The sequence below is a fragment of the Capricornis sumatraensis genome, chromosome 2 (assembly GCF_032405125.1).
Source record: "Capricornis sumatraensis isolate serow.1 chromosome 2, serow.2, whole genome shotgun sequence".
Classification (NCBI taxonomy): Eukaryota; Metazoa; Chordata; class Mammalia; order Artiodactyla; family Bovidae; genus Capricornis; species Capricornis sumatraensis.
Genome location: NC_091070.1, coordinates 43,050,809 through 43,075,168, shown reverse-complemented (window position 1 = coordinate 43,075,168; position 24,360 = coordinate 43,050,809). Strand labels below are relative to the sequence as shown.

General features: G+C 33.9%; 1 protein-coding gene across 1 annotated transcript in view; it reads left to right on the top strand.

The window, feature by feature from the left end:
- The window catches only part of TRPM7 (transient receptor potential cation channel subfamily M member 7), a 106,713-nt gene that overhangs the window by 53,088 nt on the left and 29,265 nt on the right, over positions 1-24,360 (top strand). The window contains exons 14-26 of the mRNA XM_068960950.1: positions 2,454-2,594; positions 2,892-3,026; positions 3,596-3,876; positions 5,863-6,091; positions 7,184-7,339; positions 7,416-7,559; positions 12,400-12,528; positions 14,122-14,400; positions 17,023-17,197; positions 20,645-20,771; positions 21,838-22,022; positions 22,679-22,811; positions 23,508-24,223. Of these exons, the coding sequence (XP_068817051.1) occupies positions 2,454-2,594; positions 2,892-3,026; positions 3,596-3,876; positions 5,863-6,091; positions 7,184-7,339; positions 7,416-7,559; positions 12,400-12,528; positions 14,122-14,400; positions 17,023-17,197; positions 20,645-20,771; positions 21,838-22,022; positions 22,679-22,811; positions 23,508-24,223 (2,830 nt within the window). The remainder of the gene's footprint in view (positions 1-2,453; positions 2,595-2,891; positions 3,027-3,595; positions 3,877-5,862; positions 6,092-7,183; positions 7,340-7,415; positions 7,560-12,399; positions 12,529-14,121; positions 14,401-17,022; positions 17,198-20,644; positions 20,772-21,837; positions 22,023-22,678; positions 22,812-23,507; positions 24,224-24,360) is intronic.

Here is a 24,360-nt window from a genome sequence, read left to right as displayed (position 1 = left end):
CCTGAGTAATGGGGGAGACTTTCAGTCCAAGAATTTCTTAAACACATTTGCATTGTGATTTACTTAGGTGGTTTAGCAGAGCTATAGTTAATTCTGAAAAATCTCACATATGAAATTTGTTGTGTTAACTACTTTTACATTGATGACTATAGTAATTAGCCCAATTTTTATACTTCCATAAGTGAAAAATCCTGAAGTACAAGCAGTAACTTGAGTATATTCTGATTCAAAAATAGTTTTATAAGAGTTGTTTGTATAGTTTGAAAAATTGATTATCTTTTTTTTTAGGTAATTCACATTATTTCCCTTAATTAATTTACTGAAAATATTTATTTGTTTGGCTCTGTTGGGTCTCATGTGGCATGTTCATTACATTGTGAGGGATATTTCATTGTGGCAAGTAGACTCTAATTGTGGCATGTGGACTTAGTTGCTCTGTGGCGTGAAGGATCTTAATACCCTGATGAGGGACTGAACTGCATCCCCTGCATTGCAAGGCAGATTCTTAACCCTGGACTACCAGGGAAATTCCTGTTTTTCTTAATTTAAATATTTCCTGTTCAAGTGAATTCACAACATAAGGGTATTTGTCAGATTTTAAAAAAACAAACTGAAGTATCTATCATACACGACATCTTCAGTCATAAAACATATTTTGAGATTGCTTAAGATAAAATAAAAATAAAAATCTTGTATTTAAGGTGAAAATATGTTTTTATTAGTTTTTAAATCGGTGACCTAAAGAACATAGATGTCTACTTAGAAACTTCACAGGTGTAGCTAAAATATAAAAAAGTATAAGCATTTTAAAAAGTACTAAGTTAATAAAATTACAATTAGGGGAATGAAAGAATGTTGACTATAGTAGGGAAGAATTGGTTAATATATAAATTAACTGATGATTAAACCCTTCTAAGATTATTTAATGAAATTCACCAATAGTGCTTTCTGAGACAGTCTTTCCAAACTCAAAAAATGGCTTATGTTCCAATTCGTAAATTGATGCCCTAAAAGATGTCTTAGCTGTGAACAGTGTTGTAAGTGGTAGTTGAATTTTAGTCAAGGCCATACAAATTCGTGTAATCTATAATATAGCCAATATAATTTTGGTTTAAAAATAGTAAGAAATATTAATGGTCCCAACTGAAAACATTTATAGCATTGTTTTTTCAGGAAAGTACAACTTATGTGCCATGGTGAGATGGAATACTTGACACTTAGAACTTTCTTTGCCTCTGTATGAAGTATTAGTACAGTGGAGAGATCAAATTATCTTCCTACTGTAAGTCATATTCCTGTCCTGAGCCACACTGTTGGGACCTCAAACTTCAGAATCCTTGTTCTTACAAAAGGAAACAGAAGCAAGTCACTCTTTTCTGTAAAGGTTCAGTCGCTCAGTCGTGTCCAACTCTTTGCGACCCCATGAATCGCAGCACGCCAGGCCTCCCTGTCCATCACCAACTCCCGGAGATCACCCAGACTCATGTCCATCGAGTCAGTGATGCCATCCAGCCATCTCATCCTCTGTCGTCCCCTTCTCCTCCTGCCCCCAATCCCTCCCAGCATCAGAGTCTTTTCCAATGAGTCAGCTCTTCTCATGAGGTGGCCAAAGTACTGGAGTTTCAGCTTTAGCATCATTCCTTCCAAAGAAATCCCAGGGCTGATCTCCTTCAGAATGGACTGGTTGGATCTCCTTGCAGTCCAAGGGGCTCTCAAGAGTCTTCTCCAACAGCACAGTTCAAAAGCATCAATTCTTCAGCGCTCAGCCTTCTTCACAGTCCAACTCTCATATCCATACGTGACTACTGGAAAAACCGTAGCCTTGACTAGACGGACCTTAGTCAGCAAAGTAATCTCTGCTTTTGAATATGCTATCTAGGTTGGTCATAACTTTGCTTCCAAGGAGTAAGCATCTTTTAATTTCATGGCTGCAATCACCATCTGCAGTGATTTTGGAGCCCCCCAAAATAAAGTCTGACACTGTTTCCACTGTTTCCCCATCTATTTCCCATGAAGTGATGGGACCAGATGCCATGATATTCATTTTCTGAATGTTGAGCTTTAAGCCAACTTTTTCACTCTCCACTTTCACTTTCATCAAGAGGCTTTTTAGCTCCTCTTCACTTTCTGCCATAAGGGTGGTGTCATCTGCGTATCTGAGGTTATTGATATTTCTCCTGGCAATCTTGATTCCAGCTTGTGTTTCTTCCAGTCCAGCATTTCTCATGATGTACTCTGCATATAAGTTAAATAAGCAGAGTGACAATATACAGCCTTGACGTACTCCTTTTCCTATTTGGAACCAGTCTGTAAAGGTAGCTGCTGGCAACTCCAGCTTTCTGTAGCAAGTAAACATTTGTTATTTTGGAGAGTAATAGACACATTGCTAGGCATGGCTTGGAAACATTGAGAAATACAGTTTTGCCTTTTTAAAATTAATGTTTTGTTTCCAGGGTAATCTTCCTCCAGGATATAAGATCACTCTAATTGATATAGGACTTGTTATTGAATATCTTATGGGAGGGACCTATAGATGCACCTACACTCGGAAACGTTTTCGATTAATATATAACAGTCTTGGTGGAAATAATCGGGTATGTAATATTTGGGGGAAGTGATATAGATGTGCTTTAAAATGAGCTTATAAAAATTAACTCATATTAGAATGGTAAAAGTATTGACAGAATTGTCTTAAAAACAAGATTTTCAACTAAGAGTACTTAGAAATGTTTTGTAATTGAAATCCTAAAGAAATCATGTTGGGTTTTGTTTTTTTTTGGTGTGTGTATACACACATTTATATATACATGTATATGTAAAAATAGATTTTTAATTTTCATAGCATAACAGTGGATTTAAATCTGTAAAAACTAATAAACTTTTGCTTTCAGAGGTCTGGCCGAAATACCTCCAGCAGCACTCCTCAGTTGCGAAAGAGTCAGGAATCTTTTGGCAATAGAGCAGATAAAAAGGAAAAAACGAGGCATAATCATTTCATTAAAACAGCGCAGCCCTACCGACCAAAGGTATTTTTGTTTAAATATTACCTGTTCTGGCTTGTGGATTTATTCTTTTTAAGTTACTTGGTATTATGAAATAAAAAAGTTACTTGTTTTAGTAAGAATTATCTTTTCTTTTTAGATATAGTGTTATATCCTCAATTTTTCATTTTCCTATATACCAAAAAATAATATGAGGTAATACTTCTATTAAGTTTTTCATATTTAGCTATGATAATCAATTTTTAGGTATTTTGGTCACTGCTTAACTGCCTTCTTTTATTCCATATTTACTTGATTAATGGCATGCAAGACAAAGGTGCTACCAAACTTTTCTTTCATTAGAACTGTGTTTTATCAGATGTTAGTGGAAATATTGAGGCCCTTTCATCTTGGAAACTTTTACAAAGACATTTTTGAGGAATAACATTTCTATAAAATGAATTTGAATTGTAATGAAAATCAAATATATAAAATTTATTTTCAGTTGTACATTTATATGAAAAATCAAATAAATGACATTTTATTCAAATTCTCACATGAGTGTCATATGGCCTTATTTTAATGAGCCTTGTAATATTTATTTCCTCCTGAAGATTGATACAGCTGTGGAAGAAGGAAAGAAGAAAAGAACCAAAGATGAAATTGTAGATATTGATGATCCAGAAACCAAGCGCTTTCCTTATCCACTTAATGAACTATTAATTTGGGCTTGCCTCATGAAGAGGCAGGTTATGGCCCGTTTTTTATGGCAGCATGGTGAAGAATCAATGGCTAAAGCATTAGTTGCCTGTAAGATCTATCGTTCAATGGCATATGAAGCAAAGCAGAGTGACCTTGTAGATGATACTTCAGAGGAATTGAAACAATATTCCAAGTAAGTTATATTTTATCATTTGAAACATTTTAAAAATATAGATGGAGTTTAAGTGGAGATTATAGTGCCATGCACTAATTGGGTATGTGTATATATAATTTTGTTGGTAAAATTAGGAGAAATCCACTTTCTAAATGTTTAAGTCTGTTTTAAAAAAATTCAGAGACCTAGGCATGTAAAAAAGAGGTTATTATATCATTTACAATTCAAGAGTTAAGTATTTCAGCAAGAAAGAAGAAATGCCAGATGTCAGTTTACTAATTAGTTGCACAAAATAGCAATTAGATTAGCTTAATTTCCATTTGAAGTGGTAGAGTAAGGAAGGAAGGGAAGTTTAAGCTGTTTTCTAAGGAAATAAATTTAGTTCAACTGGAAAGGCATTTCATATGGTGGAGCTACATGTGCAGAAGACTGAAACAATTCCCAGAAGTTTTACAGTTTACTTAGGGGAGTAATGCAATATTAAGCTAGAATGATAGTTTGTATTGATAGAAAGCTTTATAATAGAGAACAGGACCTCCCTCCCTGCAAAAGGACTCTCTTTGGAAGAGAATAGGAGTTATGAAAATAGCTAAAACAGATCCTATGATCAACTCACCAGGGATTGAAGATTAGGATATTTTTCATACTAGGTTGGTTAGTCCATCAGTTCAGTTCAGTTGAGTCGCTCAGTTGTGTCCGACTCTTTGCGACCCCATGAATCGCAGCATGCCAGGCCTCCCTGTCCACAATCCCCCAGAGTTCACTAAGACTCACATCCATCGAGTCGGAGATGCCATCCAGCCATCTCATTCTCTGTCGTCCCCTTTTCCTTCTGCCCCCAATCCCTCCCAGCATCAAACTTTTCCAGTGAGTCAACTTTTCGCATGAGGTGGCCAAAGTACTGGAGTTTCAGCTTTAGCATCATTCCTTCCAAAGAATACTCAGGGCTGATCTCCTTCAGAATGGACTGGTTGGATCTCCTTGCAGTCCAAGGGGCTCTCAAGAGTCTTCTCCAACAGCACAGTTCAAAAGCATCAATTCTTTGGTGCTCAGCCTTCTTCACAGTCCAACTCTCATATCCATACATGACTACTGGAAAAACCATAGCCTTGACTAGACGGACATTTGTTGGCAAAGTAATGTCTCTGCTTTTGAATATGCTATGTAGGTTGGTCATAACTTTTCTTCCAAGGAGTAAGTGTCTTTTAATTTCATGGCTGTAGTCACCATCTGCAGTGATTTTAGAGCCCAAAAAGATAAAGTCTGACACTGTTTCCACTGTTTCCCCATCTATTTCCCATGAAGTGATGGGACCAGATGCCATGATCTTCGTTTTCTGAATGTTGAGCTTTAAGCCAACTTTTTCACTCTCCTCTTTCATCAAGAGGCTTTTTAGTTCCTCTTCACTTTCTGCCATAAGGGTGGTGTCATCTGCATATCTGAGGTTATTCATATTTCTCCCAGCAATCTTGATTCCAGCTTGTGCTTCTTCCATCCCAGCATTTCTCATGATATACTCTGCATATAAGTTAAATAAGCAGGGTGACAATATACAGCCTTGACGTACTCCTTTTCCTATTTGGAACCAGTCTGTTGTTCCGTGTCCAGTTCTAACTGATGCTTCCTGACCTGCATACATCTTTTTCTCTATTGGGTACCAACCTTTTCTACTATTTGAAATATTATATAGAGACTTTTTGAACAGAGCGTCTGAACATTGTCAGTTTTAGTTTTGTATGAGTCTGTAGGTTTATTTTTATGACCAGGGGAAAGTGCTCTGGAGTCACATTTTCAGTCTTGTTCCTGATGTGACATATTTTAATACTTTGCAATTTCCATAGAGTAGTGGATATCTGAAAACAGGGCTATTCTGATGCCTCACAATTCCCCAAGTGTGTCTGAAAATGTTAAAAAATTGGAACATGTTATGAATGACCCTGAAGATAATGGTTTAAAACTGCAATTTGGTAATTTGAATATGTTTTGGCTTTTATCTTTTGATAGTGATTTTGGTCAACTGGCAGTTGAATTACTGGAACAATCCTTCAGACAAGATGAAACCATGGCTATGAAATTGCTCACTTATGAACTGAAAAATTGGAGTAATTCTACCTGTCTTAAGTTAGCAGTTTCTTCAAGACTTAGACCTTTTGTAGCTCACACGTGTACGCAGATGTTGTTATCTGATATGTGGATGGGAAGGCTGAATATGAGGAAAAATTCCTGGTACAAGGTATACTCTGAAAATAATTTAATATTAAGTATGTGATTAGATAAAAAGAACAGAGGAATTAGCCCACCAGTATAGTAAAATGTAAGGGCAGTAAGAATTGTTGTGTTGGCATTTTATTGTAAGTGGCATTAAATGGCCTCCTTTTTCCCCCTTCACTCTGAATTCTTTTCAGATGTGGTGTATGATGATTATTTTCCCAGTTTGAGCCAGGTGCATGATTGCAACAAATGGGAATGGGAGTGTTGGCATTTATAGAGCCCTGTGCAGCCATAAAAAAAGTTGCTGTTTTATGAAAAGATGATTCATAAATTCTAAAATTCTAGATTCTGGCCCATATCTACTAACTTAATTATCTGTTACTCTTAATTTTTACTTCACATATATTAGATCTGCTTGGTTTTCATGGTTAAAAATTTGGGTAAAATATTAACTGGTTCTCTCAGTTTCATTATAGTGAGAGATTTTGCTTTAAGCTTTCCTTTTTGTTGTGTCTTAAATAAGGCACAGAAATATGGAAGGCAGAGATCATGCAAGAAGTTTAATCATGGACCATTATAAGTGGATAATAAATACTAATCATACATTAAAAATAATGGTGAAAAATTAACCTTGATAGTTATCATAGAAACCTTGATACACAATTATAATTTCTTTGTGCTTTTAAGATTTTGTGAATAATACATACCAGTTTAGAAATAAACCTTTTTGTTTATAGGATAACAACTTGAGTAATCACGTTATGACATGGAACACTTGCAGAGAGATTTAGGGTAAAATTAAGCACATAGCAATTTCATAAGACTTGAATTTTATTTATAACAAAAATGTATTCTCTGAACAAATTGTAATCTGATTCTTTAATGGAACAAGTCCATATTACTCTTGTAATACTAAAATGGTTTGTTATTCCTTAAAGCAATTCAACTTGGGCCTCTATATATAAGTGAAAAGTGAAGTTTTTTTTCCCCTATACTACCAGGGGCAAAATGGCTAATTAATAACCAGGATTTTTATAGCTTTTTATTGCTTTTATTATGTTCTTGAAAGTCATTAGTTTTAAAATGTGAACTTATCTGTTTCTCAAATTTTTAGGTCATACTAAGCATTTTAGTTCCACCTGCCATATTAATGTTAGAATATAAAACTAAGGCTGAAATGTCTCATATTCCACAATCTCAAGATGCTCATCAAATGACAATGGATGATAGTGAAAACAACTTTCAAAACATAGCAGAAGAGATTCCCATGGTAAGGAGGGAAAAAAATTTAAAGTAAATGTAAATTTATTGTGAGAAAATGTACCATAATGTTATTTTTATTTTAGGAAGTATTTAAAGAAATAAGACTATTGGACAAGAATGAAGGGAAAAATGAAATGGAGATACAAATAAAATCAAAAAAGCTTCCAATCACACGAAAGTTTTATGCCTTTTATCATGCACCAATTGTAAAATTCTGGTTTAACACGGTATGGTTTCTTTTTATTGAAGTATAATTGATGTACAGTAATATGGAAGTTATAAATGTATAATATAGCAGTTCACAACATGATCCATTTATAGTTATAAAATTCTGGCTGTATGTCCCATGTTGTACAGTATATACTTGTAGCATATTTCATTTTTTTGTAGCTTATCTTATCCCTAATAGTTTTTACCTCTTGGTCCCCTACTTTTATGTTGCCCCTCCTCCCTTTTCTCTCTGCCCACTGGTAACCACTAGTTTGTTCTCTACAGCTGTGAGTCTGCTGCTTTATTGTTACATTCACTGGTTTGTTGTATTTTTTGGATCCTGCATATAAGTAATATCATGCAATTTTTGTTTTTTTGTATCTGACTTATTTCATTACAAATAACACTAAGTCCATCCATGTTGCTGCAAATGGCAAAATTTTCGTTCTTTTTTATGGCTGAGTGGTATTCCATTGTAAATATTTACTACATCTTTGACCATTCATCTGTTGATGGACACTTAGGTTGATACCATATCTTTGCAGTTGTAAATATGCTGCTGTGAACATGGGGTATATGTATCTTTTTGAATTAGTAATGTGATATGGTTTAAAATAGTATGAGAAAAATAGACTTTTTTTAACCACATTAAAAATCATTCAGTTTTATTAATATATATTAAATTCACACGTGGTCTAAGTAAACCTTTAGCAATTCACCTATGATCCTCTTATCAAAATATAGATTATAGAAATTCAGAAGAATTCTTCTAATAGACTGATATGAGAATTGTGATTTTTATGGTTTATAGAAAAAAGGCTAGTTATTTAATAAATGTGGGTATACAGTAATTTTATAACCTCTTATGGAAGGGTTACCTATATTTTTCTTAGTTTTCGATGAAGATGTATTTGTTTCAAACATGCCAACTAATATTCATGACTTCTGTTGATTTAGTGAATGTTTATCAGGATTTTAATGAACTACCATCTTTTTATCCTTAAAAGCAAATGGACACAGCTACTTAAATTTAGAGCGATTCTCTTTCTTTAGTACAAAGAGTAAGTCCATGAACACTTAACTAATAGTCATCTATAAGAATGATTTAAATCAACAACAAATGTCATCTCCATTTAGATTTTCAATTATACATTTTACCTTATAGTCTTTAAACATACATGGAGTAGTGAAAATAAATGATTGCCCCCTAATATAGAACCTCTTTTATCTCTGAGGCATCAACAGTCAAACACATGAATTTACATTCACACTAAAAAGAAAGGCATGTCATGTAATTTGGGAGTTATATTACTTTCAGATAACCTCAAATAATACTAGTATAAAAAAGATACTGATAATAGTTATACCTGGCTCAACATCAATACCAACAGTAAGTTGGATCAATATCTGTGATCAGTACAACAAAAAAGTTTTACAGGTGCTTCAACTTTAGATTATTTTCTATAATATTCTCATTTAGAGTAGTGCTAGAAAAGTTACTGATTCTGATGCTTTCTACTGTGTTTGCTGATATTTATTTAGATTTGATTTTTGAGTACTTTTACGTTTTTTTCATCTTTCAAGTTTCTTTCCACTATGAACTCTTTGGCTATTTTCTGAAGTATACACTAAGGACTAATATCTTTCAGCACTTACTATGTTTGTACGGTTTCTATGATTTTGAGTGAGGTAAGAGCTTTGATTAAAGGCTTTGTCACATTCTCTGCATTTGTACAGTTTTTTCCTACTATGTTTTTTTTCCTACTTTTCTATGAATTTTGTTATTTTTTGTGAGCCAGTTAAAGGCTTTGCCACATTCTATACATTGGTGAGGTTTCTTCCAGTATGAGTTCTTTGATGCTGAATAAGATATGGATGCTGATCAAAGACTCTGCAACATTCTGTACTTTCATAAAGCTGCTCTGCAGTATGAATATCTGATGCTGCTGAAGATTTGAGCAATGGGTAAAGTCTTTGCCACATTCTTTACATATGTATGGTTTCTCCCCATTGTGAATTATCTGATGTCTGGTAAGTTTTGAGCACCATATAAAGGCTTTACCACATTCTTTACATTTATAAAGTTTTCCTCTAGTGTGAATTTTCCTGTGTCTACTTAGATTTTCTATAAAGACTTTCCCAGATTTATTATACTTGTAATGTTCCTCTGTAGTATGAATGATTGATTAAAACCTTTAGCACATTCACTACATTTGTAAGTCTTCTCTCCGTATGAATCCTCTTTATGTAGTAATATTGAGCTTTGATAAAAGACATTTTTATATTTATTACTTTTGGAATGGTTTTCTGAAAATTCAGAGCCCTGATGTTTCATAAGATTTGAGTCTTAGTCAAAGTTATTGTCTGATTTACTGCAAGGATTGCTTGTCATTACATTATACTGTTGTAGTTATTGAATAACAGAGCTCTTGCTTAAGATCTTATACAACTTATTGCAGTTTAAATTTCCAAGTGATAGCTTTCATGTTTTCCCAGCTACATTTTTTTGAAACAAATCTTCCACGCCTACTTTTTTGGTCATCAGAACTTTGGTGTCATAAGACGACAAAGCTGGATATATGAGCTGTTGTCTCTATTCTCTTCACATCCTAGAGATCCTTCTTTTGTGCACAAAAGGTAACCACATGTCTGGCTGACAGTAAGACCCAAGGACACCAGGTCCCAGTAGTTCTCTAACATCACGTTGCTGTGTAATTCTCAGTGATCAAAGTCCAAGCATTCCCACTCCTCTTGAGAGAAATCAATGGCCACATCCTGAACATCAGCAGTCCCTGAGAAGCTGCCATTTCCTCCTCTTCTTCCTCCTGCTGTGTGCTGTGTTCTCGTCAGTATCATATCGAGGAATCACACCAGCATCTTGAGAGCACACCTTCCCAGGGGTGTGCACTTCTCTGTCTCTGGCTCCTGTCACACCCACAAGTCAGGCTGTCAAAGCTGACTTTGAAATGCTGAAAAGGCCAGCCTCTTCTGTCTTTTGTCTCAGGAGAGATTCAGGAATTTAGGTTTTGGGGGCTATGAACCAAGCATGGCCCTGCAATAAACCTTTCTCTGCTGCAGATTCTCCTGTTTAGGTATTGTTTGGCTGGGAATGTGGCTGTAGTGGATACCACTCTACCCAGTTGGGGGCACCCTCTCCAGGACTCCTACCTGCTTTGGGGTGGGGCAATGCATTCTACTCCCAGCTGTTCCCTCCAAAGTGCACCCCTCCCCTGCCCCGAGTGACTGACCACCCAGAATGGAGCCCAGGTCTCCTTGGAACCAACAAAATGTTTTAAAGGATAGGCTTCAAGGGTACCTTTGGTTTAGAGTCCATACTAATCTTGATACAACTTAGATCACTGGAAAGCCATTTTCCAGTTGAGAACTTATGATACACAAATATAATTTCCTTGTGCTTTGGGACTTTATAGATAATATTACAATTTTAGAAGTAAACCTTTTTACAGTGTTAGTTGATGGTGATACAAGTCATCTAGATCATTCATACAGTTTTATGTTTCAGTGGTATAATAGCTTATTTCTTTAACTGTAGTACACGTTTGGTTATCTGTCACATAATTGGTTTTTTCCTTGCCAGTGGAAAGAAAGATTTTACTGCCAGCTTAAAGGGCATTCATGTCAATAGAGTAATGGATTCTATCTGAGAAACATGAGATTGGTTACTTTTATCCAGGGGCTGAGTGACTAAGTGTTTACTCCTCTTACCAAGAAAAAAAAAAGTTGTTTTCAATTTTGTTGTCATGTTTGTTGTGCTTCATTTTCATCATTGTCAGGCTTTTTTTGAGTTGCCAAAGAAGGCAAATGGTTTTATGCTGAGATGAACATTTGAGAATTTGTTGCTTTGATCATTGCTTTCTCACCCAAACACAGGCCCATTAATCTAAGACTAATTCTGTACGTTTCCTTCTCAATATGAAAATTTTCTTGCTTGATCTTGTTCTGGTATTAAAATTACAAATCTGAATTATCTAATATAATCCCCAAATTCTTTCTCCACTAATGGAAATAACAAAGGTTTCATATGTTTGCATTTGTATGAATGACTAAAAGTGGACAATTCATGTAACTATAGGAATTTCTTTTTTTCTTTCTTTACTTATTGCATTTTACTTCCCTTCCCTGCCATAGCTGAAATCAAATATATGACTTATTTTAAGACTTGTAGAGGCAAGGAAAGTGATGAGAAAATTCTCAGCCACAATTGTTCAGGAGTCAGAGAATTTGGGTTTTCCTCTGAAATGAAATGCTTCTTCAGAAGTTATTTTACATTGTTCCTTATTATCTCCTTATCATTTTTCTTGTTAAGAGTCTGAAAGGTGGGATATTCTTTTACCTAGGAAGAATGTTTTTCATTTTTGTTTCCATTTCTTGGGATTCAGCCTCAGTGACCAGGAGCTAAGAAAATACCAGTTGTCTTTCTTAGGAGTACTACTTGGTTGGGAGAAGGAGGAGCTAGGTAATATGTGTTTCTGAATGATGGTGATGAAATTCTATAGTAAGTTTAAAATGTTATGGTACTTTAGGTATAAGTGAAATTATGTGGACTATACTGAGAACGTAAACCTGGTATTATAAAATTCTTCCTGTGGGAAGTACTAAAAAGTTAACTGAAGTCTAGAATAATACATTTATACCTTGGGGGCCATTTATAAATGATTGGTTGATAAATGCAATGTCTGCATGGAAAAAGAGTTACCTCTGAAACTTTTCTAATGATTAAAGCTGGGAGATACTTCACAGGGACTAGTTTAGTCTCTTTTTGTGTGTATGTTTAGAAATTTTCATAGTAAATTGCATTTTATAATAAATTTTATTCATATCTTTTTTTTTTACTAGTTGGCATACTTAGGATTTCTGATGCTTTATACATTTGTGGTTCTTGTACAAATGGAACGATTACCTTCAGTTCAAGAATGGATTGTTATTGCTTATATTTTTACCTATGCTATTGAGAAAGTCCGTGAGGTATGTCTTTAGTTTTTCCTACCAGCAACTTAGTTTGTAATTGGAGGGTGTTTTGTTTGTTTTGGTTATATGTATGGGTATGTGTAGGTGTTATTCATAATTTCAGTAGGTGATGATATTATTAAAGTGTAGAATGTTTGTCTTTGCTATTCTAAAAGTGATGACCAAAGAATAGAGATTAGTGTGTTGTTAACTTTGTCCTGATTACAAAGATAGTGATTGTCTCAAAAAGTAGATTTGATTTTTATTTTCTCAACATTCATATTCATGATCTTTGCCACTCTCAAAGAATTTTAAATACTAGCCAATCAGGTAGGTAAATTATAAGTAGTTTCTTATTTTACAGTCCTCTAAAGTATCTTGTGGACTTCCCAGGTGGCTCAGTGGTAAAGAATTCTTCTGCCAGTGTGGAGTTGGGAAGATTCCCTGGAGTAGGAAATGGTAGCCTACTCAAGTATGCTTGCCTGGAAAATTCCCTGGACAGAGGAGACTGGTGGGCTACACAGCCCATGGAGTCACAGAGTCAGTCTGAGCGGCTGAGCAAAGTGTACTATATTGCCCATTAAATTGTCATTTAGATTTAGATCCCTGTGTCTATCAGAGTTTTCAATGTAAAGTTGTAAATTTTCTAATACCCTGACTTTGGGGGAAAAAAGTTTTAAAAATCTTTCTACAATTTTCTGTTTAAACTGATACCTACATATATGTTGTTTTATAACACACTTATTTAAATACATCAGAATTATTTCATGTCTCTGTGCTTTACATTTAGAGATTATGTGAAATTGCAAAAATAGAAGGCATTGTACTTCTCTCTCACTTAGGTATTGTAGGACTTTATCTTATTAAATAACTTACTATGCATTTTAAATTCCTTTGAGTGCCATGGCCACTCTATTTATGAAATCTATTGTTTTACTAATATGTTTTAAGAAATTAAGTTGTTAAATGGTAAAAGCAAGTTGCAAATAATTAGTTTAAATGTATATTCATAAAACAGCTCTGCAAGAATTCATTAGATAATAATAAAAGTGGTTGCTTCTAGTGGGAAGGGGACTCAGTTGACTAGGGGAGAAGAATGGGAGACTTTTCAATATTTATGATTCACTATGATTTTGAAGCTGTAAATGTATTACCATTTCCCACATAAATTTTTGTTTTTAATTTTACATCAAAGAGAAGAGCTAAGTATAGCAATTTAAACCATTGAGTTGTTTACTTTCTGCACATAAGGCACTTTTGGAAGATTCTGCTTGAATATCCTGGTGTTGTTTCAGTGAAAAATAAAACAACTTTTCAAAAGTATCTCACATTCCAAGCCTAGGGATCTTTGTTCTAATCCAGAATTTACAGTGTCTTAATTGGATGATCTTGGTTGAACAGATTATTTTTGGGTCTTTTTCCCCCCATACACAGAAAATGAGGATAAGAACTATAACTCTGATGTCTTACTGAATTGTTTTGGTGATCAAATACCAAGACAGTCAAAAATACTTTGAAATATTAAAAGATATATAAAATTTTATTGTGCTAATATAATTGAATTCTGTTTTAATAGGAAGAAATTGATTATTATTATTTTTTAACCTTTAGATTTTTATGTCTGAAGCTGGAAAAATAAGCCAGAAGATTAAAGTGTGGTTTAGTGATTACTTCAATATCAGTGATACAATTGCCATAATTTCTTTCTTCATTGGATTTGGACTAAGATTTGGAGCAAAATGGAACTTTGAGAATGCATATGATAATCATGTTTTTGTGGCTGGAAGATTAATTTACTGTCTTAACATAATATTTTGGTATGTGCGTTTGCTAGATTTTCTAGCTGTAAATCAACAGGCAGGACCTTATGTAATGATGATTGGAAAAATGGTAAGTTGAGAGGTGTCTGATAATACTTGTGAGTTTATTGGTATTTTTTCTTAGAATCATAAAAATGTTACTAATACAGTTTACTTAATCAGAGAAGTACGGTGATACTTTTCTGTCTTTCTTTATCATTTTGGAGTTACTTTTCAGTGTGTGGATGTTGAAAGCAGGTAAGTCAGGTTGTTTGTTATGATGATTTTTAACCAGAGGGTCAGTCTGAAAAAGTCTTGCAAGGATTTGTCATGTGCAACTCCAACTCACCACACTAATCTTGTCCCTTATTAATGTACTTTGCAAGATAATGGTCACTAAACAAATACTGTCATGGTTTAATATCTTTAGATAACTCTTCCTCTCTTTACTGATCCAGACTATTTTTAAAATTTATAACCAGAACGTCTAATCTTTTCCTGATATAATATGCCCACTATTTTGCTCTTTGTCATAGGCTTAACCAACTTGCAGATTCTGTTTTTTAATATAGATGTCAGATTTAATGTGCAATTTTTATGCATTGAACTGAAAAAATCTAAAATGTATTGGGCCTACTCCTGCCATAAATAGCTTTCAGGTTTTAGTGGTGTAAAAGACAGACTTTGTTATGTTCTGTTGCTTTTGTGAAAGTAACTTCTTTCCTTGTTCTAAAATTACTATTCAAAATTTTAGCAAAAGCAGACAGACTACCCTCCAGAGATATTCAGTGTCAACAATTTGATGTAAACCTTTCCATTCTTCAAGACATATATAGGGAAGAAAAGACATGTATATGAATACATGTGTTTATTTGTGTTAAATTTCACAAATGGATTTATGTATTATGCTTTTTCTCAATTCTTTTAAAATATCTACCCCCTTTATAAAAATCTGTTCCTAGAATTTTTTAAACCTTTTTCCTTAATCTTGGAAGATTGGTCTTCTAGATTAAATTTATCTTCTAAGTAACCCTTCTAAGTAATCCAGTACCATATTACCTGCATTGCTTTGCATTATGAAAATAAATTTTTTATGGTTTTTGAATATAGAGTTTTATTATTATATTTGCTTTTTCACACTACACTTTTTCCCTCTAGGAGAGTGTATCCAGGTCTCCCCAGTTAAAAATTACTAGTTTACTATTGGTTACATTAAAAGAGTACTCACTGTTCATCATTTTCAATTATTTCATGAAGTAGTGGTATTTCCAGGAAAAGTAGGGGAATTAAGATTGTCAAATAGGCTTTACATGAAAAGGTATGAAGTCCGAAGACCTCTGAATCATCAGCCAATACACCTTATATAATTTAGAATATTTCAGGTTTGGGTTTTGATTTAGGCATTTTCTTTAATTACAGATACATATTTAGATTTCAAATTATAGCAACTGCCATGAATAATGTTTTGATGAATTATTTGCCTTTTAAAATCTTTTATCCCAAGATTTTGTTTATTGAAAGCATGCATTCTCTTAGTAGTGCTCTTAAATGGTCAACTAAGATATTATTTAACTATTTTATAAGTAAAAAAAACTGAATCTTGGGAGAGTATTTAAGATTCTTTGATTGCAAATTACAGGGACTCTGACTTAATTTTAAAAGGAGATTTATTAGCAGATCTAACAATTTTAAAGCTAAAGGATAAAAACTAAATGATTATATTTAAGTAAATGTTTTATAATTCCTCCATCTATTCTAGATTTACTGTCCTCTTTACTTTTCACAGTCTCACCTTCCATTTCTACTTTCACTGTATACTTGTTCAAAACATATATGAAAATGTTATAATAACTTACTTTAGGTTAAATTATTACTACAATTATTGTTAGTTCATAGTAGATTAAAATATAGATTTGTTATACATGTAGTCTGTTGAGTGGGATTTTCCCCTTAGATTATTTTCTGTGGATGAATATTACTACATATTGCTAGAGTGAGACTACATTCACTTTTTTATATGTAAGTGCTGAATACATGTACACATAAGTGGATAGAAATTAAAGTTTTCTTATTGCATTTCACTTAATTATTTGAATTCCTGAGTAATGATGTCAGAATTCCCATTGTGATTTAGCAATAAAAATTGTTTTTTAATGATTTATTATGTGATAGCTCAGTTAGGCTCTTTTTAATTTTGTCGAAATTAAATAGTTGCAAACCATCTGACTAGCAAAAGGGTTTGTTAACCACTTATGGGGATCAGTTCTTTTTTAGACACACATACTGATAATTCAGTTTGTTGTTATATTTACCTCTTAGAAGGTTTCACAGCCCAGGAGACAAGGCACCATGGTAGAGTTCAGTATGGAAGAACATTCACGGAAATTGATTCCTTGTGTCTGCCCATTATGTCTATATTTCTTTAAAAGGCTTCATGGACATGAGATAGGCAGACTCCGGTTTCAGCCTGTGTTATGGTTTAATGTATAGATGATGCCTATGACTTGCCTGATGTTACAGATTAGTTTTTATATAATTTCCTTTATGTTCAGGCTTATATGGTGATGAGATTTCCCGAATGCTACTGCTAGGAATAAAAAGAAAACTCAAAGATTCAAATTATCTTTTGGAATGTTAGAAACTTTTTTAAGATGAAGAATTATCTGTGTGTATAAATCCCCATGTATTTTAACAGTGTTCATTTTTTTAACAGGTGGCCAATATGTTCTACATTGTAGTGATTATGGCTCTTGTATTACTTAGTTTTGGTGTTCCCAGAAAGGCAATACTTTATCCTCGTGAAGCACCATCTTGGACTCTTGCTAAAGATATAGTTTTTCATCCATACTGGATGATTTTTGGTGAAGTTTATGCCTATGAAATTGATGGTAAGGATTTAACGTATACGAATTTATCTTATGTTAAAGTCAAAATTGCATTTTAGTAATACTGTGTATTTTCACAAATTAAGATGTTACAACCATAGCCTTCCCACAATATATTAGTTAATCTCAAAAGAAACATAAACATTAATTGAAAAAAGTATTTTAGATTTTTTCTTTTTAGTTACAAATAATGAAATTTAGCCTAAACTGGCTTATACAATAAGGACATATATTAACTCACATAACAAAAAGTGCTAGAGTGTCTTTGTGATGGGTTAACTGATAGCTAAGGACACCTGTTCTTTTTCATCCCAGTGCTCTGTAATCAGTGTCTGATTCAAAAAGGGTTTCCTTTACAATTTTAAGACTATCTCATTAGCAGCAGGAGGAAAGAGACACTGTTTTCCATAGTTCTCTCCAAGGGAAAATGTTTCATTTCCAAGATGCTCCCTATTGAACCTGTATTTTTATCTCATTAGCTCAAATTGGCCTCAGGTTACCTATGTCTAAACAAGGCAAGCATAATGGAATTGATTAGTTGATTGTATCAATATATACTATTGAATTTTAAAATTCACCTTTCAGTACATTCTCTGCATAAGGTTATTCTGTTGTTTTAAAGAGGCAAGTGGGCTTTAGGAAGCATTACTATGAATAAAGATAGTGAAAGTGATGAAATTCCAGCTGAGCTATTTCAAATCCTAAAAGATGATGCTGTTAAAGTACTGCACTCAGTATGCCAGCCAATTTGGAAAACTCGGCAGTGGCCCCAAGACTGGAAAAGATCAGTTTTCATTCCAGTCCCAAAGATGGGCAGTGCTAAAGAAAGTTCAAAATACCACACAAGCTTGCAAGGTAATGCTCAAATCCTTCAAGCTAGGTTTCAGCAGTATGTGAACCAAGAACTTGCAGATGTACAAGCTGCATTTAGAAAAGGCAGAGAAACTAGAGATCAAATTGCCAACATCTGTTGGGTCATAGAAAAAGCAACAGAATTCCAGAAAAACATCTTGTTTCATTGACTATGCTAAAGCCTTTGACTCTGTGGATCACAACAAAATGGAAAATCCTTAAAGAGATGGGAATACCAGACTACCTTACCTGCCTCCTGAGAAATCTGTAGGCAGGTCAAGAAGCAACAGTTAGAACTGGACATGGAACAATGGATTGGTTCAAGATTGGGAAAGGAATACATCAAGGCTGTATATTGTCACCCAGCTTATTTAACTTATATGCAGAGTACATCATGTGAAATGCTGGGCTGGATGAAGCACAGGCTGGAATCAAGATTGCCGGGAGAAATATCAGTAACCTCAGATATGCAGATGATACCAACCTAATGACAGAAAGCTAAGAGGAACTAAAGAACCTCTTGATGAGAGTGAAAGAGAAGAATGAAAAAGCTGGCTTAATACCCAACATTCAAAAAACTAGTATCAGGGTATCTGGTCCCATCACTGCATGGCAAAATGTATGGGGAAACAATGGAAACAGTGACAGACTTTGTTTTCTTGGGCTCCAAAATCTCTGCAGACGGTGACTGCAGCCATGAAATTAAAAGATGCTTGCTTCTTGAAGGAAAAGCTATAATGAACCTAGACAACAAATTGAAAAGCAGAGACATCACTTTGCAGACAAAGGTTAAAGGTCTATGTAGTTAAAGCTATCGTTTTTCCAGTACTGATGTACAAGAGTTGGACCCTAAGGAAGGCTGAGCGCTGAAGAATTGATGCTTTCGAATTGTGATGTTGGAGAAGACTCTTGAGAGTCCCTTGGCCAGCAAGGAGATCGAACCAGTCAGTTCTAAAGGAAATCAACCCTGAATATTCATTGAAAGGAGTGGTGCTGAAGCTGACGCTTCAATGCTTTGGCCACCTGATGCGAAGAGCTGACTCATTGTAAAAGACCCTGATACTGGGGAAGTTTAAGGGCAGGAGGAATAGGGGGTGACAGGATGAGATGGTTGGATGGCATCACTGACTCAGTGGGCTTGAGTTTGAGCAACTCCGGGAGGTAGTGAAGGTCAGGGGAGCCTGGCATGCTGCAGTCCATGGTTTGGCAAAGAGTCGGACACAACTGAGCAGCTGAACGAGAAGACAACTTGAGAACATAGATGATAATGCAAACTTTAAGGGATGTTCTTCTGACCTCCACATTGAGTTACAGAATCTTATTTTTGTTAGTTTGCTTGTGTTCTGTCTTGCTCTTTCTCTTCCATCTTACTTTACTCCTCCCTCTCCCTATTCCTGTGTTGCTCTTTACCCACCTATTTATAGGTGATTGGAACAGGGAATGGTAACATAGTGGTCACCAGTTGTTACCAGATGTTGATTAAAACAGGTTTTACCAGCCTGGTAAAATTTTATGTTTAATGGTTTCCTTTTCGGTTTCTTCTCCAGGTTTTTATTGTCTGCTCTTTTTCTGATGTGGTTCTAGTTTAGTTATAAAGCATTAGATAAAGTTTTTTAGTCTCCTGCATTCTCTTTCTTGAGTATTTGCTTCATCAAACTAATCCGAATAGAACAGAAATAGATTCGAAATTTTTTTTAAGAGTGAGAGGACTATATGCATCAGTTTGCCCATAAAACCTTTTATTTGAAAGGAATGATACAGCCATGATGAGAATTTCAGTGGTGTATATTTTTAAAATGCATACAAGCACTTCCCTGGAAGTCCGGTTAAGACAGCCCTTCCACTGCAGGAGGGATAGGTTTGATCCTTGGTCAGGAAGCTAAGATCCTGCATGCTTCAAGATGAGGCCAAATTAAATAAGTAAAATGCTTAGAAAGTACCAGATGCTAAGTGTATTGTAAATATTTGTATAAAACTTGTCACTAATTGATGATTATTTAATTTTAATCCTTGCCATACTTGAATTTATTTTACCTTATTCCTCATAACTCTGTGGTGAGTTTTAAAGCTCTTCCCTTCCTTAATCCAGGTATGTTTTAGCTTCAGAAACATTCCAGGTGGAGGCAATAAAAAGCAAGGAATTAAAATCTAATCATTGTGTATTTGAGAGACACTTCAACCATTCTTTCAACCCTGTTTTGTGGAATGATAAACTAAACTCAGTAGTCTTCATGTTTGTAAATGTACTATGAGTTTATCATACTCTTTATGGTTCAGTTATTTTTCTTATACAATGTGTGGCTGAATCTCAGAATTTTATTCTCCTTAATGCTCCTCTGGCTAAACTCTACCTTGAAGCGTAGACATAATATGGAAAAACACTTCCTTGTGTGGAGTAGAGTGGTAAAGTACTACCTGCATCCCTCACAAAATTCTTCTGTGTTTATATGGCTGCCTGCCCAGAAACTTTTGCTAGAATCTGTGAAACAGATTTATACATAATCAAAACTTCCTTCAAACAAATGTACACCAATACTGACTAGAAGCAGTTAACTGCTAAATTACTGTGTTTTAATTCTTTTTTCTCTCTCTCGAAAGTTTGTGCAAATGATTCCACTATCCCTCATATTTGTGGTCCTGGGACGTGGTTGACTCCATTTCTTCAAGCAGTCTACCTCTTTGTACAGTATATCATTATGGTCAATCTTCTCATTGCATTTTTCAAGTAAGAATTTTACTCAGCTGCTTATTTTAATGATATCATTTAATATACAGTTTTCTTTTTGAAGGAACTATACAGAATTTTAAATATGATTATATTGAGGCTTAAGCTACTAAGAATTATTTCTGACAGTTATAAAGTATGCTTTTTCAAAATCAAATCAGTTCTAAGTTTGAGACTCTACCATTCAGCATTCCATTCTTTTATAAATTTAATATTTATTTGGGATTTATTACTCAACGGTCAGGGAACACATATGCAATATACAAAACAGAAAGGCAAATAGAAAATTCTTCAGTAATCACATTCTTAATATTTTGATGTACATCTTTATATTTTATGAACATATATGAACCATTTTTTTTCTTTCAAAAACAATGTTCTTATAGTTTTGTGTACTGTTTTTAAGTAAGCAGAACATGAATTTTTCCTACATTAATAAATACTCCTCTCCAGTTTCTTAATGGCTGCCTAGTATTCCATGATATAGACCATGATTTTTAAGCTAGTATGTTTTATTGCTCCATTTGATTGTTTATAATTTTTTCTTCCTCAAGACCACATTGTGGTTAAATTTTTGATCAGTCCTTATGTATTTCCTTAGAGTGTTTTCCTGAAAGTAGAACTATTCAGTATATTTATATTTTGGGCTTCTTGGACGTAAATCAAAATCTGTCTGTTTCCCCAAATCTGTGCTAATAGCAGGTGTTATCTTTTTGATGATTGCTTATTTTTTATAGCACATAAGAGTCTTATTTTTATTTGCAGTTAGTGTGTTACTTCAGATTGAATATTTTCTTATGTTTTTGTCATTTATATACCATTTTAAAAGCTTAAAATCATATTTTCTGCCTATTTTTTTGTGGGTTTGTAATTAAGACCCTCAACAATATCAATATGTTTATGTTTTTGCTGCATATGTTTTTTTCAGTTTCTCATTTGCCTTTTAGTCTTTTTTATATTGGGCTACTCCTTTTAATCCTTGTTTAGAACATAATTACAGTAAAATTTTAGTACTTCAAACTTTAAAATGTGCTTACCTAAGTTTGTTTATTCTTTGTTATTTAAGCAATGTGTATTTGCAAGTGAAGGCAATTTCCAATATTGTGTGGAAGTACCAACGTTATCATTTCATTATGGCTTATCATGAGAAACCAGTTCTGCCTCCACCACTTATCATTCTCAGCCATATAGTTTCTCTTTTTTGCTGCATATGTAAAAGAAGGAAAAAAGATAAGACTTCGGATGGACCAAGTAAGTAAAGTACATTAAGGCAAATGTTTTTATCACATGCCAGTATTATACTGAAAGATAAATATTTTATTCAGAAGACTTAATTGGTTAATGTTATTGTAAAGGCTTTTGGATTTGCCTAAGCATAAAATATTTTTAAGTGCAATATGGTTATCTGTAAAAGTAAATTTAGTATTAAACTTGCTTTTTGATATGGCATCTCAATTTAGTTTTCTTAAAATGCTAATGTAAACCATAACACTTGCTGTCCTACAAACCATTTTGATAGCTACATAAAGAATAACACTTTTAGTATATTTTGTACACTACATGAGATGTAGTCAAACTCTGCCTAAAATTTTACAGTGACTTTTTATTCTACCAATTCAGTTTTTAAATTCTTCTACCTGAGTATGTGAGGGAGAGGTGAGAGAGATAGATGAGAAAGGGTGTTTCACAGGAAAAGGAAATTAGAAAAGGAGGAAATGCCAGAAACTCTTCTGCTGACATCACACTGTGAGTGAAGAAAGAAGTAGAAATGACTTGTCTGTGGCTTCAGAAACAATAAGTTGTTTAGTAAGAAAACAGTTGCAGGTGATTTACATAATCTTATGAACTCTTTTGCTAAAGTTTATCTTGATGTCTTCGTTAATTTTTTTTTCCTTTTCCCTCCATAGAACTTTTTTTAACAGAAGAAGATCAAAAGAAACTTCATGATTTTGAAGAGCAGTGTGTTGAGATGTATTTTAATGAAAAAGATGACAAATTTCATTCTGGGAGTGAAGAGAGAATTCGTGTCACTTTTGAAAGGTTCAGAAACTCTTTAATTATAACTAATTTTATGTCAGAGTGGGTTCTGTTAGTTATGTCTCTCTTACATGGTCATTGTGCAATTTGTATTTGTCAAACAAGTAAGTTTAGTAATGGTTTTACATTATATATTGGGAGACAGATCAGTTGTTTACTTCATGTAAGTCAGTCAGTCTCTTAATGTTTCTGGACCCTTGTTACAGGGGGCAGAAAAGAATTAATATTCTTTACTAGTTGGTGGAGAAAAATTACTATTTAGTTATTTTAAATAATTATGTTTTAAAATAATTATGTCTTAATTATTATGTCTTTAATTATCTAAAGCATTTGTTTCTTTCCATTAGCTTTGCTACATTCTAAAAGTATATGGTGTTTGTGTAGTTGCAGTAATGGTAATAGTTCTATGTATATGTAGCTGAATACTGTTGTGTTACTCTGATATGGGAATAAATAGCCTGTGGCACAAAAGCATGTTTCGAAATCTTGTATTTTTATTACAGTAGGATTAGCAATAGGATTTTTCTTAAACATAAGGTATGCCTTGTTATAAATGAATAACTGTACAAGATTTTATATCTTACCTTGTTTGAGTACATGTAAAATTTCTTTTTACCAATATCATTTATTAAGATTATAGAAATAATTTCTAAACCAATAATTTTTAACATTTGTAAAATGCCTGTGTTTCCATTACAGAGTGGAACAGATGTGCATTCAGGTTAAAGAAGTTGGAGATCGTGTCAACTATATCAAAAGATCATTACAATCATTAGATTCTCAAATTGGCCATTTGCAAGATCTTTCAGCCCTGACTGTAGATACATTAAAAACACTCACTGCCCAGAAAGCTTCAGAAGCTAGCAAAGTTCACAATGAAATCACACGTGAATTGAGCATTTCCAAACACTTAGCTCAAAACCTTATTGATGATGGTCCTGTAAGACCTTCTGTATGGAAAAAGCACAGTGTTGTAAATACACTTAGTTCCTCTCTTCCTCAAGGTGGTCTTGAAAGTAATAATCCTTTTCTTTGTAATATTTTTATGAAAGATGAAAAAGATTCCCAGTGTAACATATTTGGTCAGGATTTACCTGTAATACCCCAGAGGAAAGAATTCAATATTCTAGAGGCTGGTTCCTCTTGCAGTGCCTTATTCCCAAGTGCTGTCTCTCCTCCAGAACTGCGACAGAGAATACATGGAGTAGAAACCTTAAAAATGTTTAGTAAAAATAAAAAACCAGGCAATTCATCTAACAGTATACCACATCTATCATCCCCACCAACCAAATTTTTTGTTAGTACACCGTCTCAGCCAAGTTGTAAAGGCCACTTGGAAACTGTAACCAAAGATCAAGAAATTGTTTGTTCCAAAGCTGCAGAGGGAGATAACATAGAATTTGGAGCATTTGTAGGTAAGTTTGGAAAAACTGATATTCGTACATCAACAGTATTTTTTTAAAATTATGATTATCACATAGAAATGAAAATCAATTGCCAATTAATAAAATTATTTGTGTGAAAAGTGCACTATCTTTTCATAGAGTATAGT